Source organism: Schistocerca americana, chromosome 3 (genome assembly GCF_021461395.2).
Source record: "Schistocerca americana isolate TAMUIC-IGC-003095 chromosome 3, iqSchAmer2.1, whole genome shotgun sequence".
In the NCBI taxonomy this organism is placed as follows: Eukaryota; Metazoa; Arthropoda; class Insecta; order Orthoptera; family Acrididae; genus Schistocerca; species Schistocerca americana.
Genome location: NC_060121.1, coordinates 779,047,838 through 779,061,415, shown reverse-complemented (window position 1 = coordinate 779,061,415; position 13,578 = coordinate 779,047,838). Strand labels below are relative to the sequence as shown.

General features: G+C 40.1%; 1 protein-coding gene across 1 annotated transcript in view; it reads left to right on the top strand.

The window, feature by feature from the left end:
• The first annotated feature begins 9,832 nt into the window (after positions 1–9,832).
• The window catches only part of LOC124605425 (oocyte zinc finger protein XlCOF6-like), an 82,404-nt gene continuing 78,658 nt past the window's right edge, over positions 9,833–13,578 (top strand). The window contains exons 1-3 of the mRNA XM_047137084.1: positions 9,833–9,903; positions 9,986–10,105; positions 10,176–10,645. Coding sequence (XP_046993040.1) covers positions 9,844–9,903; positions 9,986–10,105; positions 10,176–10,645 — 650 coding nt within the window. The 5' untranslated portion in view covers positions 9,833–9,843. The remainder of the gene's footprint in view (positions 9,904–9,985; positions 10,106–10,175; positions 10,646–13,578) is intronic.

Here is a 13,578-nt window from a genome sequence, read left to right as displayed (position 1 = left end):
GGAAAATAAATCCCTGGACCATGTTGACGCTTTTATGGGGAGTGATGGAAACAGGAATATTACCCAGCTCATCACAGGTGAGTAAGGCCCGGGACTGGGCTGGGGATGCTGTCTGAATCTAGACTGCACCGTTTCTCATCTTGGGCAGCGCTGTAATTTCCCCAAACTTATCCTTGAAATGATCAACAAAAAATTGAGACTTCATAGATAGAAAGGAGTCCCCATCCATTCTGCTAGAGACTAAATACCAAGGCAAATACGGTTCTCTTCTTTCTATAACTCTATGTTCCTCCCATGGCATAGCGAGGGAGGGAAACAATTTAGGGTCTACCTGTCAGCATTGTATTTGATATTTCCCTTCTTAGAGACTGCTGGCGCCGTTCAGACACCAACAAGAGGTGACTTAGTCCACTTCATTGCGGGTCATCAGCCCTGATGCCACCCACTCTGATCAGGGGCTCCCCCTACGGGTGCTACCCAGCCACAGCAGTGGCCACTCGGCATGATGGCCTTTGCTGGGAGTCCTGATGCCCCAAGAAGATGAGAATCTACTCCTTGTCATATGTGGGGAGTTTACAGCTCAGGCATCAGCAGTGCGATCCCTGTGTTGTCAGGGGGTACATGACGGCCCCACCACAATGGCTGGCTACCGTGCTGGATATTGGGTACAGAGAAATCCAATATTGTCATGGCAGTGAAAGAGGACAGGAGACAACAGAAGAAGACGAAGTGTCCTCCCCCAAATAGTTGATTGCAGGTGGAAATGCAAAGCCATGACGAGAATAGGTTCAGGACATCGAATCTAATGGCACTATGGATAACTAGTGCACCACGTAAGGCATCCTTCCCCATATGGCCCGAACTTCTGTAGAATTTAGAAAGTGGCAGGTCAAACCATCAAATGGGACCTGAACTTATAGGGCCGAAAAATGGGAGACTCCTTTTAGTCATCTCTTTACTACAGTCAGGAATACCTCGGGCCTATTCTAACCTCCGGACCTGCAGGGGAGTAATGAACAAAAGTAAAAATTGATAAATATCCCATTACACAACACAATACACAATTTCATTCTAACCTCACTGAATAAAGTAAGCCACAAACATAAAGACAGAAAACTATATACCACAAAAAATATTTTAATCAATTCATGTAACTTATTGTCCACATCACTTCATGTGGTGTGAATCCCTTAGCACTACTTTTCAGACTGTTCATCATATCCTCAAATGTGGTTACATATTCTGCCCAGATGATAAGGCTTGCACATCTATTGTTCAGCCAGATTTCCTGCTGGGTGATAAACTGAGGTCCTGATGTGCTTTGCAACTGTTTGATTCATGAAATTTTCCCATGCCCTCTTGATTAATTGGGATCCATTGCCAGAAAGCAATGCCTTTGGCTTACCTAGGCTCTTGAGGTAATACTTGGTAAGACTCCAATTTCTTTATCATAGTTATAGTTCTACTAGTGGCCTTTTTCATTTCATACAACTTTACATGTTTGGAAAACACCTCTACAGCAAGCAGAATGTATTTTTGTCCGCCCATACCCATTGGCAATGGACTGAATACATTAATCACAAGAAGTTCCCTCACATTTTTGGGAAGATGTTCTGCATTTCTGCTTGACTTGCAATGGTTCTGTGTTTTACTCTTTGGCACCGGTCACAAGCACCTAGTTGCTTCCACCCTCTGCAGTCTATGTTGTTAAAAAATACATAGTGCCGTAACACTTTTACACATTTCTGTGCCCCATAGTGTCCATGATTCAGTTGCTCATAATTTACGAGGGACTGTACATGTTCCGCACACTCCTCTTTATTTTAGCTGTTCCTACAGAACAACATCCCTTTTTAAATCTAATAAAACTTGTCCAACTTCTCATTCCCTGTGGCTTCCAAACTGATCTTTACTAACTTAAATTAGGATCAGCTTTGTGTGTCCATCTCATGTCCTTACATATACTTCTAATGTGATTTTCCCCTTCTACATCTCCCACCACCACTCATGTACATTCTAAACTCACTCCTCTCTTACCCTTCTTCATTATTTCCATCACTTCCAACTGCCAAGTGTGAGGGCACATCAGCAACCACACTATCAATGCCCCTGACAAACTCTATCTGGTATTGAAATCTCTGCAAGATCATCATCCACCAAGTGAGCTTTTTATTCATTAGGTTACAGTCCTGTAAGTAACCAAGAGCCATGTGATCTGTCACCACAATGGTCTCATGTCCTTCCAAATATGTCTGAAATTTCAAGAATGCCCATACCACTACAGTAATTCCTTTTCTGATGTGTCATGGGCCCACTCGCATTTTGTCAACACCTTACTGGCATATGATACGCCCTGATGCTCCACCTTTCCATTCATGAACTTCCTCTGAAACAGAGCAGCACCTATTCCATAGTCTGAGTTGCCTGTGGCAAGGTAAAATGGGAGACACATGTCCAGGTAATGGAGTAAGCTACTATCACTCAGACTATCCCTCATGTTATTGAAATCCCTATCACAGTCAGCTGTCCACACCCATGGTGCATTTTTCTTAAGCAAGCATGACAAGTCTGGTGAATTTAGACTTAAATCACCAATGAATTTCCAGTAAAAACTTGCCATTCCAAGGAACAACTTTAACTGCTTACAATTCCTTGGCTAAGCACACTCTGTTATTGCTTTTATCTTGTCTTCATTAAGTACAAGACCTTCTGACGACAGCACAGGCCTAAGAAATTATTTCTGCCTTGACAAACTCAATTTTTTTTAATGTTACAGGCATACCACGATTTCTTAAAGCTGCAAACAGATCCTTCAACAAACAGTAGTGCTCCCTCCAAGTTGGCATGGCAATCAGTATGTCGTCCACGTATGTGGTCCGTCTTCTCATCAGCTCAATTCCCAGCATGTAACACAGACCCCTTACAAATACAGCAACAGCCATGCAAAGTCCAAAATATACTACTTTTACTGGTACACACTACTTTTGAACAGAAAGGCGGTACATTTTCTGCTTTTCACTGTAAATGGGACCTGGCAAAATCCACTGGTCAGATCCATAGTTGTTCATAATTTTACATTGTTGAAACCTAGGATTAATTCATACATATTTTTGGGATGGTCTGTTTCCCTTGCACTTATTTCATTTAGCCTCCTAATATCTGCAACCAAACACAAATACTTGTCCTTCTTCTTGACAATTACTGTTGAGCTGTAATATTCACTTCTGTATTGATTAACAATTCCCCATCCCAACATATACTGTAGCTCTATTCTAACTGCCTCTCGGTCTGCTAATGCTACTGGATATGGCCTGATCTTAATGGGTTCATGTGGTTTCACCCTGAGTAAGTATTCAAAATCTGTCACCTTCTCTGGTTGTTCTGAAAATGTGTCTCTGTTTCTAATGATTAACTAATATAATTCTGGCTTCACCATTTCAGAAATCCTCTCAGTATTATTTACTTTATTCCTTAACTCCTCCTCAACCTCCATCGCATCCATTAAGCACTGTGCCCCATGCAAAATAGCCGCTAAATCATCATTGAGTGCAGTTTTAAATTTTACCCTCTTCCTTCCTTACTGCCTTTCTTAATACTTATTTTGAAACCCCCCATTATTTTTCCTATAGTTATTTTCCTGTGGCCTGGTCCTGTTTCTGTCATTGTGTCTTGCCCCAAATCAGATTCTAGTTAGAACATTTCATAGTTTAAGGAATTCTGTTTTGTTCCCCTCTGTTATTCATCTCCCCTCTCCTGTTTCTATCTTCCTGCACTGACCTTTCCTCATTCTGGTAGTCATTCCCTCCTGGACTTTTTGGTTCCTATTTTCATCATTTCACGTTGCTCTGTTTTCTCTCCAATTTTCATTTTGATTTCTATCCCTATTTCTGTTCTCATTTCAGCTTTCATTTTGATTTCTACCTCTGAATTTTGATGATTGTTAACCTAACTCGTATTGTTCCCTACAATTATTTCCTATATCATTACCTCCGAGCCTGGTTTATGGCAAGTTGCCTGATCCACCCTTTCAATGAATCCCAAAAGTTTTCAATAATAAGTGAGGGCAATGTATAAGTTCCCACTGTAAGTTCTCTGGTAATCTCCTCCTTGGAGTAGAGATTTCAGTTAACACTCCCAATGGTCTGCCTAAATGCAAAAGGTGTACAACTTTGGTTCCGCCGTTTACCAACAGGTGTAGACAGTGGTACGTAGTGGTCGAAAAAAACAGATCGCAGACAACATGCAATTATCTTGGACCTCAGTCAACATAACCACATTCAAACATTAGTCGATTTGTGCCTGCATCATAAAGTTGTTCTTGATTGAAAATGACAGTTTACAAGCCTAATTCTCATCATTTGCAGGAGGTGCTACTGTTTTGTTCCAATATGAAGAACACAGCAGCTGAGTCTCATCAAATGCTCTCAAGTACGCATGGTAAGGACGCTATTAGTGAAAGAACGTGTCAGCTTCAAGAACGGTGATTTTAACATGTTAGACTGGCATAGTGGTGGAAGAGAGAATGTTTTTGAAAATGCAGAATTGGAGACATTGCTGAGTGAAGACTCGCGTCGAACTCAAGAAGAATTGGCACGATTAGTGGGAGTGACACAGCAAGCCATTTCAAAGTGTCTCAAGGCTATGGGCATGACTCAGAAAGAAGGAACTTGGATCCCATGTGAGCTGAAACCAAGAGACGTTGAACGGTGTTTGTGAACAGTTGCTTCAAAGGCAAAAACGGAAGGGATTTCTGCATCACATTGTGACGGGGGCCGAAAAATAGGTTCATTACGATAACCCTAAATGCAAAAAATCATGGGGACATACCGGACATGCTTCCAAGTTGACAGCGAAACTGAATATTCATGGCTCCAAGATCATTCTCTGCACTTGGTGGGATCAGCTCGGTCTCATGTACTATGAGGTGTTAAAACCAAGTGAAACAATCACAGGTGCTCGTTATCAAATGCAATTAATGTGTTTGAGCAGAGCATTAAAAGACAAATGGCCAAAATACAGTGAGAGGCACCATCAAGTGATTTTGCAGCACAACAATTCATGACTCCACGTTGCAAAAGAGGTCAAAACGCTCTTGGAAACGTTAAAAGTCCTACCCCACCTGTCATATTCTCCAGACATAGCTCCTTCTGCCTGTCACGTGATTAGATCAATGGTGCATGACCTGGCTGACCAACACATCCAATCTCATGGAAAGAAAACAAGAACAGGCAAACTGGGAGTGATCTGTGAGGGAGGGAAGGATTTTGAGTTGCTAAAACTGTATTATGCTGTTACTAGGGGTCGCATGGCTGGTGGAGGTACACGCGCAGCTGTCATAATGAACGCAGCCAATACTAAAGGGTGTGCCATGGCCATTACAGAGTGAGTGTACAAGTGAGAGAGAAAGAAATAGACAATAGAGGGGAGCTAAATGAAGGAGACAGTAATGAAGGATGAACAACGTGAAGTTTGGATGGAAGCCAGCCCCTAAGCAGTATAATAATGTACAGAAAGTTCTGGTTGAAAATCACAAATTAATTAAGAATAAAGGAGATGACCCATTGAAAGGCAGAAGGACTGTGTCATCAATAGCCACACAAACAAAAGGTACGAAGCTTGGCTAGCTTTCAGAATGCACTTCCTTTTGTCATCAATAGCCACACAAACAAAAGGTACGAAGCTTGGCTAGCTTTCAGAATGCAATGCACGCGCTCTCTCACACATACACACACCTCATTTGTCGTACACCTAACCACGTACATCCTAACCCACAATTACTTCCCCTTTGAAGCGAAGGTATACAAACAAATATGTGGCACAGCCAAGGGCACCTGTGAGGATACATTCCTAGCTTCCTAAAACAGCAAACCCCTAGCCTGGTTCAAGTTTATTGATGACGTCTTTATAATCTGTATCCAAAGCCAGGACACCTTAACCTCATTCCTCCACAACTTCACCACCTCCTCTCCCATCCACTTCGCCTTGTCCTCCTCCATCCATCGTGCTACCTTCCTAGATGTCAATCTCTTCCTCTCAGATGGCTCTATCCACATCTTGGTCCACATCAAACCCACCAATCACCAACAGGACATGCACTGTGACAGCTGCCACCCCTTCCACACCAAAAAATTTCTCCCATAACAGCCTGGCCACCTGTGGTACATGCATCTGCAGTGATGGTGATGAGACCTCCTTGCCCAGTATGCTGAAGGCCTCACAAAGGCCTTTGCAGAGAGGCAACACCCTCCACGCCTAATTCACATACGTATTTCCCATGCCGTATCCTCACATACACCTGATCCTCACATCCATCCCAAGAACCAACCACAAAGGAGCACCTCCTCCTCCCCCCCCCCCCCCCCCCCTCTTGTCGCCCAATACTACCCCAGACTAGAAAGACTGAACGGCGTCCTTCATCAGGGCTTTGATTATCTAAAAATTAGGGACATCCTACCCGAGATACTTCCAACCCCTCCCAAAGTGGTGCTCTGCTGGCCACCCAACCAACCTCCACAACATCCTAGTCCATCCCTATACCACTCCCACCCCCGATCCCCTGCCACAGGGATCATACCCCTGTGGAATATCCAGATGCAAGCCCTGACCAATCCATCCACCCAGCACCAATTACTCCAGTCCCCGCACAGGCTTCCCTAGCTAGCCCACAGATAGCACCCCATTCTCCCCTGAGACCCTAGACACTTCTCCCAACCCCCTACCTGCTCACACCTCTCTCCATCCCTCATCCCATCCCACCAAAGGCCACCCCCATCTCACCCCAGTACATTCACTATGGGCCAATAAAGAGCTGGCAGTCAACTGAGCACAATGTACGGAGACAGGTGTGTGCAAGTGAGTGAATGCTTGTGTGTGTCTTTCTGTGCATGTTATTCCTACAGGTAGAAAAAGGAAGTGCATTTTGTATGCTAGCCGAGCTCCGAACCTTTTGTTTGTGTGTGTATCGACGGCACAGCACTTCTGCCTTTTGGTGAGTCATCTCCTTTATTCTTAAATAATTCATAAATTACAACCAGAACTTTCTGAGCCTCAGACAATGAATCACTTATACAGGGTGATTCATGAAGAACAGCAATTATTTTAGGAGGTGGTAGTATAGACGAATTGCAATAAAAAAAAAAAAGCCATGTAACATGTGTCCAATTTTTACTGAGTATGTAACCCAAACAAACTCAAAACAAAGGCAAATGATGTACACAGTTGATTTTCAAAAATTCCACCGCCAACTTCAACGCACTTTTGGCTTCTCTTGATAACACCATGCGTAGCACTTCTGAGGTCATCTTTGTGTTCCTTTGTGAGGGTTGTGCTACTCATTATCTGGATGATCAAATCGGCTCTTTGTAAACTTTGCCATCCCCACAGGCAAAAATCCAAAAAGGTAAGGTCCAGGGACCTCAGTGGCCAAGCAACATGCCCATATCTAGCGACCCATTTTCCTGGGAATATTAGGTTTAGATGATGTGCAGGAGCCCTGTCATGCTGGATGAACATACATATTCTTCTAGCCAAAGGAATCTCTTCCAATAATGCTGGAAGCTCATTTTCAAGAAAGTGTAGATAACAAGCTCTGTAAGACAATGTGGCAACCCAACAGGCCCAATCAACAACATTGTCTATCAAACAACACCACAAATTTACAGAGACATGTTCTTGAAATTATGTCTCCACAATGGCACATTGATTTTCTTCAGTCCACTGATGTGAATTATGAGTGTTACTGATGCCGTCACAAGTGAAAGTGCCTTCATCAGTGAAGAGTAGAAATGGGACTACCTGCCAATTTTCAAGTATTTGATGACAAAATCCCAGTCATCTATCTTCATCTCCTGCTCGAAAGTATTGAATGAGCTGTAAATTGTATGGATAGAACTTGTGCATATGTAATGTCCACCATACTCTTGTATGTGGAACACCGATATGTGCAGAAATTCTATGTGCGCTTGTTGAAGGACTACATTGTACCAACTGAATAATGTCTTCTACTTCATCCACAGTCTGTTCGTTTATAAGTTCAGATGCAATATGACTTCTGGGCAGTGTCCCAGTGTCAAGCAATGTATTGAACACCCAAGTAAACACTGTTTAATCTGGTAGTCTGTAGTTAAAAAATCATATACCGTATTCTCGACAAACAGCAGCAGCATTTCTATTACAAAACCCATACGCGAATACCATATCACCATACTCAGCATGTGTAAATACGTGTGGCATGTTTATATGCTACAGTACAGTTGACTTGGCCAATAAATTACAATGAAATCTTCAATGTAAATTAAGAGCACAACTTCACAACATGAATACCCTGACATTCGATAAATATGCCCATAGCAACAATACCAACCAGTGTAATAACGCACGATATGAAAATGCGTTGAACTCAGCTGTATGTCTGTACTCAATAAAAATTGGCACATACTGTATGGCATTTTTTACTGCTAGTTGTCTACACTACCATCTCCTAAGATACCGGTAATTAACATTCTTCCTGAAATATCCTATAACATTTGCTCTATTTCAGATTGATGATTTTGTTGAAGACAGCATCAGAAATTTAACTTACTTTGCATACTCTTCCTCATTAATGCCACATGAAACACTTTTCTGGATATAGTCCACACACATAGGCAAATACTATTAATTGCACAGAAATGTCCTACAAAGATAATGTGTGGTGTAAACTTACTAAGAAGTTCAACATTATGGCAACTTGTCACAAATACAGTCCAAATAATGTATAAATAAGTAACAAAACAAAATCCCAAGCAGTAAAAATGACTAGAACGATACTTGTTTAATTTTCCTTTGAATTTGCAAGAATACCCATTTTCTCATGTAATGTCTGTCAGTAGCCTGTTAAAAAGATCTCTTTCCAGTAGCTTACAGTTCCTCACTCTAACCCTAGTCAAACATTTATATTCTACACAGAACTTGTTTTGAGTATTGTATAGTGATTGCATAAATTATTGCTCATCTTAAAGCAGTATTTAGAAGTAGACACAAATAGCATTAAAAAGGCAAGTGCACTGTTAACTCAGAAAGAATTGTGAGGTCTTTGAAGATATCTATAATAGGCCTACTGATATGTAAGATAGGCCATTATCTACTTCAAACATTATTACTACTGCTCGTTTATACAATGACAAACATACAGTGATTGTAGGCTTGCTTCCTACTGATAGAGCCTTTCAGTGAGACAACCTTATTCTAACAAGGCTCAATTATAAATTGCAAAGTGGAGGAAGAAAACTGGATGCAATTGAAGTACCTCTTACCTAATATGAAAAAAATCCAGTAATGTCATATAATGTTTACATCTAGTGTATATATTTAGCAAACACATACTGACATTCGTAAGTAGTTAGAACGACCGCAGTAAAAACGCATCAACATTGTAATCATACTAAAGTTTCACTAATTTATTCTCCACGACTCGCAAAGCTAGTACAATATATTCGCATTAAATTAATTAGTACGGATCGGGTTAGATCAAATGTACTAATTGCTTGTTACCTGCAAAAACAGTATACAACTTCTTAATGAATACCATATGGTTTCAGTTACGGGTTCATGCAATTTTGCTTTCATTCTGAAGTGCAGCTCCTATTCGTCAAAAGTCGTTAAATGTACGCGCAAAAGTATGACTATTCGGGTAATTTCTGCACTTTCTTTCCATTTCCTTTTATCCCCTAAATAAGTTTTGTCCTTTTTTTCTAACACAAGCTTCTTTCGTCAAGGGACTGTGAAATACTAGTCCGAAGTCGTTTGTAAATACCGCTAGTGACTCGACGCGTCAGTACACTCAACTGTCAATGTATCCGTAGTATGGCTGCCGATAGTCTTATTGGCAAAACATTTATTAACCTAGAACTATTTCTACACAAGGTAAATCATTATCACTAAAAACTTAATTAAATACAATATTTTAATTATATGATTACCACGGCAACATTATGTGCCTTTTCAGGTTGCACAGCTTGGTGTATTTGAAGCACTCATTTTTAATTACAAACTGAAAGTCGGCGTTTTGGAACCTGCCAGTAATCTTTTTAAGCCTATTGTCAACGAGCTTATAAACGAATTGCAGGTGAGAAAGGTTCATCACACGAGAAAGCACACGATTATTTCTGTATCTGAGTTCTAATTTGTATTTGCAGTTGGTGATTCAGGAGCAGGCCCTTGTTGGACCATACAGTCAACCTGCAGTAACATCGCCTCAAAATTTAAATGGTGTTAGGATTGAAACGTGCAGCAGCAATGAAGAAGGGAAGACTGATACCACTAGAACCAACGAGTCCGTCGTCTTATCATTTTGTGAAATTGATTACTCAACAAAAGACATTCAGAACCTAACATCTCTTCATAATGTGAACGAAGCAGATTCAACAAACCATGAAACACCCTCTAACTTTCAGGACGGGGATGGGAATGGGAATGAGGGTGTAGTGACAGAGAATATCGACAGCCCAAAAGAGAATGTCAAAGCCTGTAAAACATTACGCCGAAAGCAAAAAGATGAGCGCTGCTGCAAAACAGAAAATGACGTTATGGGGAAAAGCTCTCATATGCAAGACACCGGCAACAATGATTCTAGAAGCAGATTTTTCATGTGTCCAGTATGCAACAGGTATAGTAGCCCGAACCCGAACCTTCATATAAAAATTCAAGATGCAAATGTCCCCTTAGAAAAATATATTTGAACAAATACCATGCCCATTGCTGAAATAAGAGGAAAGATATTTTTGAAGACGGCTTCAAAGTTTATGTTTGTAACGATTCGCTATAATCAATGTATGTCTGTGGGAAAATAATCACCTAACACAGATTATTTGAATAATTTATGCTTCTGGTACTGGTGTGCCCACACAATGAATTTCATCCTACAATTTTGCTTGTGTCATCTCCTCTTTAGTGTGTGACCATTTATTCAGTGTTTATTTTCAAATGATATCTTAGTTAGCTGGTTATGGTAGTTAGTTCTTTATTCATTTATAGATAATTTTACAATTATAGTATACTTATTATTTGCAAATTGTGTGTGATCAAGAAAACACGCACATTATGGACCAACCAGCAGCCTGTGTAATTGTTAAAAATATTGACTTCATGCTCTGGAGGATCGAGTCTGCTCCATCTGAACATCCTAAATTTGGTATTTCTATATCATTTCAGGCAAATGCCAGGATGGTTCCTTTGACAAATTCACAGCTGACTACCTATCCTATCCTCTTTGTGTGTATATTTTGGAACTATTTATTTTCATTGCATTTTGACACAAATCCTGTGTCATTGTAAAATAATTCCAGGATGAACTAATAGATAAAAGACAACAATAAATTATAATTAAATATTAAAAAACATGCAGGCATGATGTTAGTTACAGATTTCAAAACTAATGGTACTTTTTTTTATCTCGTAAGTCGTGCACACATTAGACTCATTGGAAACATTATAGGCCTACATATTCAGCGTGCAAACAAAGTTGACACTCGGTGCGCTGGCTGATGGGAGCGGTTGTAAATGGGAAATGCCTTTGCAGTCGCTCCAATCAGCCTCCGTGCCGAGTATCAACTTTGTTTGCACATACAATACGTCCATTTGGCTGATTGGCTGATGAGTATACACCTGCCTCTCCCTTACATTCTCATTTCATTCCTATTTATCTGTTTGGAAAATTGAGTAAGCATCTCTGTTTAATGACAGCAGTGTTGAGCTCCGAAAGACAAGAGGCAGCTACCATTTTTCATCACAGATCTTTGTTTACAATTTTCCAGTAATATGCATTACATTCTGAAAGTATATTAGAGAATAACCGACATATTTTCATTTTACCAACCCCTGTTACTTTTGAATAATATTTTATAGTTTATATTATTTTCGTGATAAAACATGTTAGTGCTAGTTACCCCTTTCACTGTTGTGGGTAATTTGTTGTAGGGTGGTGGGGTTGCAGTTTGATGTGCTGGTAGTCTATATAGTTTTAAGTTTTTTGTGTAATTTTCCTCAGTATGTGTTAAAATCAGGTTCTTTTTTGATGATCCTGAATAGTGCTGATAGTGTAATACTAACATACATATTTTTTTCCTTTATATGTGTAATGGATTGGCAGATGTACTCAGATAAGGCAGTTAAAATCCCAGCTCTTTAAACAGAGTTTTACAGTAACCTCAGTTATTGTTTTCTGTCATTCTTATTGCCGGCTGGTATAGGTAGAATATTGCCATTGTGTTTTGTGCATGTTACTCCCCAAAAAGAAGCCATAGCTAAAGAATGAGCCTGGGCATCTCTTATTAGCCACTGATGACAAAGCTTTAAAGGCATAACATGCTCATGACAGTCTTTTGTTAGTATCTTTGTGTGCTCAATCCAGTTCAGCTGACAGTGAATGGTCATGGCTAAAATTTTTGTGTTTGTTACAGTCAATGGAATTAACATCTACACGTGGCATTATTAATTCCCCATCTTCAAACTGGAATTCGTGCACTTTGTTTTATTTATGTTCAACATTAGTTAATGGCTGACTAGAAGTAAACATCCCTCAAACTGTCTACATCTACATGACTACACAGTAATTCTTACTTAAGTGCCGAGTAGAGGGTTTATTGAATCACCTTCAGACTAGTTCTCTGATCCACTCTTGAAGAGCGTGGGAAAAATGAAGACTTAAATCTTTATGTGCCAGCTTCGATTTCTCTCACTTTTATTGTGATGATCATTTCTCCCTATGTAGGTGGCCACCAGTAAAATATTTTCACATTCAGAAGAGGAAGATGGTGATTGAAATTTCATGAAAAGATCTTGCTGTAGTAAAAAATGCTTTTCTTTCTAATGATTGCCACCTGTAACTCTTGTATCACATCTGTGACACTCTGCCCTCTCTTTCGCGGTAATATATGAAAGGTGGGGCCAGGGGAAATGCCAGATTCCACCCATCTGCGTGACCCATGACATAAGTGTGTTGTGTTGTATGACGTTATTGTGGTGCAGTGTTTTGAGTCAGGTCATGTTTGTAGATGACTTGTTGTAATTGTTGGTGCACCCTTGTAGTGGATGTTCATGTGTGAAGTTTTTGTGTTACATGTGGTATGTGATCATTTGACTTTGTGTAATCATTCTGTGAAGTTGTTGTTGGAAGAATGTGTTTGTTTCTGGTATTTATGCATTCTTGTTTGTCTTAGTTATAATTGTCATGTTTTTACTGAAATGCAATACAATTTTTGATTTTGCTAGCTATGGATATAATTGAAAAATTTATTAGTTATTCGCTCTGGCTTGCTCTGGGTGATGATATGACAACAACTATAAGGTTTTTTCAGGAGTTTTACGTGATTGCTGACTGCATAAAAAGTTGTGTGCTATGAGGAAGTTTACTAGAGTCCCAACTTCTCAAACCAGGGTCCTGTATGTGTGGCGGTGTCACCATGACAATATTTGCAAAACTATTTGATGAGGACCTGGTTTGAGCGATTTTCTCTTACATATTATTTTTGTTATTGTTCATCTTTACATTTTTGTGTCAATAAGGCAAGAGTGAATGCACAAAGTGTGTTGGATTGATTT